The sequence below is a fragment of the Octopus sinensis genome, unplaced genomic scaffold (genome assembly GCF_006345805.1).
Source record: "Octopus sinensis unplaced genomic scaffold, ASM634580v1 Contig13993_ERROPOS49380+, whole genome shotgun sequence".
Classification (NCBI taxonomy): Eukaryota; Metazoa; Mollusca; class Cephalopoda; order Octopoda; family Octopodidae; genus Octopus; species Octopus sinensis.
In genome coordinates, this window is record NW_021833072.1 from 1 (window position 1) to 5000 (window position 5000).

At 41.5% G+C, this 5000-nt stretch overlaps 1 protein-coding gene across 1 annotated transcript in view; it reads left to right on the plus strand.

Annotated features, from left to right (window-relative positions):
* Positions 1-2274: 2274 nt before the first annotated feature.
* LOC115229977 overlaps positions 2275-5000 on the plus strand; it is a 42603-nt gene continuing 39877 nt past the window's right edge. The window contains exon 1 of the mRNA XM_036499466.1: positions 2275-2561. Within this exon, the coding sequence (XP_036355359.1) occupies positions 2441-2561 (121 nt within the window). The 5' untranslated portion in view covers positions 2275-2440. The remainder of the gene's footprint in view (positions 2562-5000) is intronic.

The following is a 5000-nucleotide window of genomic DNA, read 5'->3' on the forward strand; positions in this document are numbered from 1 at the left end:
CACCATCCAGTGTCAAGTTAATTACAGAACTTGAGGCGATCCAACGAAGCTACACGAAGAAGATAGCCTCTGTGCAGCATATAAGCAACTGGGAAAGACTCAAGAGATTAAGATTCTATTTCTTAGAGCGTAGGCGAGAAAGATATGCCATAATATACATCTGGAAGATCCTAGAAGGACTTGTCCCAAACTTTGGCTTCGAGAGTTACACAAATACTAGAACTGGGCGCCACTGTATAGTGCCAAGGACTCCAAATTTGCTATCAAGATGTAGGACAAGATACTGTAATATCCTGGGCTTCAGAGGCCCACAGCTCTTCAATATCCTCCCGAAGAACCTGAGAGACCTGCATGGGGTGGATGCAGATGTCCTTAAAATAAAACTGGATCTCTTCCTATCAGGTGTCCCAGATGAACCAACTTCACGGCAGGAGGTGCCGATGAGGGCAGCTGCATCGAACTCTCTCATGCACCAAATGGCAATTGCTAAAAAGCATTTGTGAAGTAAAATCATGTAGCAACACCAAATGGCGGTGCCCCAGCATGGCCACAGCTCGTGAGCTGAAACTAGATAAAATAAAATAATATAAAATAAAATAAAATAAATAAATATACGACGAGCTTCTTTCAAGTTCTGTCTACCAAATCCACTCACAAGGCTTTGGTTGTTCCGAGGCTATAGTAGAAGACACTCGCCCAAGGTGCCACGCAGTGGGACTGAACCCGGAACCATGTGGATGGGAAACAAGTTTCTAACCACACAGCCATTCCTGTTAGTTTGTTTTGCTAATCATATCATATTTTGTTTGTTGTACCACGATCCTAGTATAGCAAATTTCTTTTGATAAAAGAAATTCTAAGGAGTCCATAATAAAGGTTTTGAAAGAAAAAACAACACTTGATATTGGATTCAAACTGTGCCATTCTCGACGAGTTGGTCACCTCTTATTTCTGACTATCTTCTCAAAATGTCCCAACTCTCTTTCTCTCTTTCTCCCTTTCTCTGTCTCTTTCTCTCCTCTCTTCTCTCTCTCTCTCTCTCTCTCTCTCTCTCTCTCTCTCCTACTTTCTCTTACTCCTTCCCTCGGCATTCATTCATTTATTTACACTCAAACCGCCATATTCCCTTTGATATTATTCATCAGCAATTTCTCTTTTACTTAGTTCTGGGAGGTGCAATGGCCCAGTGGTTAGGGCAGCGGACTCGCGGTCATAGGATCGCGGTTTCGATTCCCAGACCGGGCGTTGTGAGTGTTTATTGAGCGAAAACACCTAAAAGCTCCACGAGGCTCCGGCAGGGGATGGTGGTGATCCCTGCTGTACTCTTTTACCACAACTTTCTCTCACTCTTACTTCCTGTTTCCGTTGTACCTGTATTTCAAAGGGCCGGCCTTGTCACTCTCTGTGTCACACTGAATATCCCCGAGAACTACGTTAAGGGTACGCGTGTCTGTGGAGTGCTCAGCCACTTACACGTTAAGTTCACGAGCAGGATGTTCCGTTGATCGGATCAACCGGAACCCTCATCGTCGCAACCGACGGAACGCTTCCACTTATTTCTAACTTATGTCCTTTCCTCCTCATACCCGTTCTCTCTTTACCTCTAACCCTTCGTAATATGGTCTCTCTCTCCTCCTTTCTCTCTCTTTATATATATATATATATTTTAATTTTTATCTAGTTTCAGCTCACAAGCTGTGGCCATGCTGGGGCACCGCCATTTACCACACAGCCATTCCTGTTAGTTTGTTTTGCTAGTCATATCGTATTTTGTTTGTTGTGCCACGATCCTAGTATAGCAAATTTCTTTTGATAAAAGAAATTCTACGGAGCCCATAACAAAGGTTTTGAAAGAAAAAACAACAATATATATATATATATATATATATATACATCAATCTCTCTCTCTCTCTCTCTCTCTATCTGTGTTTTTTACTATCACTCAAACCCCAAACCACTTAGTTCCCTCTTTCAGTAACTCAATCCCCTCCTCTCTCATTAGTTCTTAGTCTTTCTTTTCTACGTATTACATCTCTCACAAAACTTGACCCTTCTGTTTATTTTGTCTGACAAACTAAACCAGAACGTTCAGTCAGCAATAAGAAAAACCTGTTTTCTTCATATTTTTGCTCCTTTCTCTTTTGTCCAAATCAAATATTTCCCTCTCTATGTAATTCTATACATTTCTAAATATGTATTTATTGGCAAGGAAGTGTTCGGTTTTCAATGAAATGATTCTAAGCAAATAAAACCAGATGTCACGTGATTATCACATTTTAATTGCGAGCTGTTTGTGTTGTTACGTATAGAACAAGTTCACTTAAAACAACCTCTCTGATATTCCTGTCAGTTTCGGATTTGTACATTATCTGTGAACTGACTTCATTATATCACGAACGATATAATTAATCACGAAGAACTATTGGAAAGTTCTTCAAATATGATGTCGTCTGGTTATCTTACGGTTGCCGAGGGGTCGTGGGGTTCCTCTCGTCTGCCTCGCAAGCTGTTGATGTCGGTCATGCTGATGATAGTGATGATGTATTCCTACACTTCAGCCTGTAAGTAAAGGACACTAACTTTATTTTCTCACCTCTAACCTTTCTCTCTGTCCTCTCCGCCATCTCTCTCTCTCTCTCTCTCTCTCTCTCCCTCTCTCTCTCCCTCCCTCTCTCTCTCTCATCATGTACGCTGTATCTTGGGGACTTTAAAGTTTGCCGATCCCTTTTCAGAAGTGATTCGGATGATTTCTTCCAGAAGGAAAGAAAAGATGAATTATTCCAATACGCCATGAATTCATATAGGAAAATCTTATCCCCACCCCAGAACAAATACCCCTAAAACTTAGATTATATATTGTCACCCAATAAGTGAGAGTCACATGGTTCAATTTCCATTAGTGAACCTGTTCTTCTCATTGTCCTTTTGCTTTATATCTCTCTCTATATAAAGCTGAAGTTGTCTTCAGTGTATGGCATGTTTGGAAGCCTTCAACTAACACAATCTCCTCCGAGACCCTGCGGTGCAAGTTGACCAAAATTGAGAGTATGATAGAAGAAGGCTTGCTCTTCATTCCGTAGAAGAAAAAATTCAAATCGAACCATGTTAACACCACTTATTTACATCAAAATGGTGCTTTTTTCTATGAAAATCCCTATTTTTTACGATCTTTTGACTGCTGTGTCGCCATTTTTCGGTGTCTTTCAACCAGAAAAATGTTCACTTAAAGAGAATAACAAACTACAAAATTTTTACTTTTCAAAAATTCCAATTCTAAAGGGTCGAAACAAACCCGAGCAATGCCGGGCGATACTGCTAGTTTCAATATAAATAAGTAACTCACACCTTTTAGCAAACAGATGACAATTTTTTTTTGTAGTCAGCGACCCAGAATTAGTAATAATCGGGTGGTTCGTAGGTTTAATGTTTGTATTCGTAACCTGGCATTTGTTTCTGTAACTATGAAGGCGACGAACAGCGCCATCTGAATTTAATGCTCGTCTGTTAAACCGAACGATGATGAATGGCTGGTCATTTGGTGCAGGAAGATGGAAGACACCAATGCATAGGGAACAAGACTGGAAGACCAGACGACAGAAAGAATCGGTACATACTCAGAGTTCACAGAAGCTCCTCAGTAGGCCTAGCATAGCGATGGACACCTTATGGTAGTCTTTCATTGAAAAAGAAGAAATTGAAGAAAAAATAACAATAGCAACACGACTATGTCTTCTATCTCATTGATCCACAGTATAATGGAATAACGAATAGAAAGCATTAACAGTAAGGTGTAGTATTATAGCTTGTGGGTGTGAGGTCAATTGACGTGTTAGTTAAGCTTCTATAACCTGTCTGGCTAAGGCGGCGAGCTGGCAGGAACGTTAGCACGACGGGCGAAATGCTTTGTGGTATTTCGCACGCCGCTGCGTTGTAATCGACTTAATACGTTTGTCTGCCCTTGTTTGTCCTCTCTGTGTTTAGCCCCTTGTGGCTAGTAAAGAAATGGGTATTTCGTCTGTTTTTACGTTCTGAGTTCAAAATCCGCCGAGGTCGACTTTGCCTTTCATCCTTTCGGGGTCGATAAATTAAGTACCAGTTATGCACTGGGGTCGATGTAATCGACTTAATCCGTTTGTCTGTCCTTGTCTGTCCTCTCTGTGTTTAGCCCCTTGTGGCTAGTAAAGAAATAGGTATTTCGTCTGCCGCTACGTTCTGAGTTCAAATTCCGCCGAGGTCGATTTTGCCTTCCATCCTTTCGGGGTCGATAAATTAAGTACCAGTTACGCACTGGGGTCGATGTAATCGACTTAATCCGTTTGTCTGCTCTTGTTTGTCTTCTCTGTGTTTAGCCCCTTGTGGGTAGTAAAGAAATAGGTATTTCGTCTGTTTTTACGTTCTGAGTTCAAATTCCGCCGAGGTCGATTTTGCCTTCCATCCTTTCGGGGTCGATAAATTAAGTACCAGTTACGCACTGGGGTCGATGTAATCGACTTAATCCGTTTGTCTGCTCTTGTTTGTCTTCTCTGTGTTTAGCCCCTTGTGGGTAGTAAGAAATAGGTATTTCGTCTGTTTTTACGTTCTGAGTTCAAATTCCGCCGAGGTCGATTTTGCCTTCCATCCTTTCGGGGTCGATAAATTAAGTACCAGTTACGCACTGGGGTCGATGTAATCGACTTAATCCGTTTGTCTGCTCTTGTTTGTCTTCTCTGTGTTTAGCCCCTTGTGGGTAGTAAAGAAATAGGTATTTCGTCTGTTTTTACGTTCTGAGTTCAAATTCCGCCGAGGTCGATTTTGCCTTCCATCCTTTCGGGGTCGATAAATTAAGTACCAGTTACGCACTGGGGTCGATGTAATCGACTTAATCCGTTTGTCTGCTCTTGTTTGTCTTCTCTGTGTTAGCCCCTTGTGGGTAGTAAAGAAATAGGTATTTCGTCTGTTTTTACGTTCTGAGTTCAAATTCCGCCGAGGTCGATTTTGCCTTCCATCCTTTCGGGGTCGAT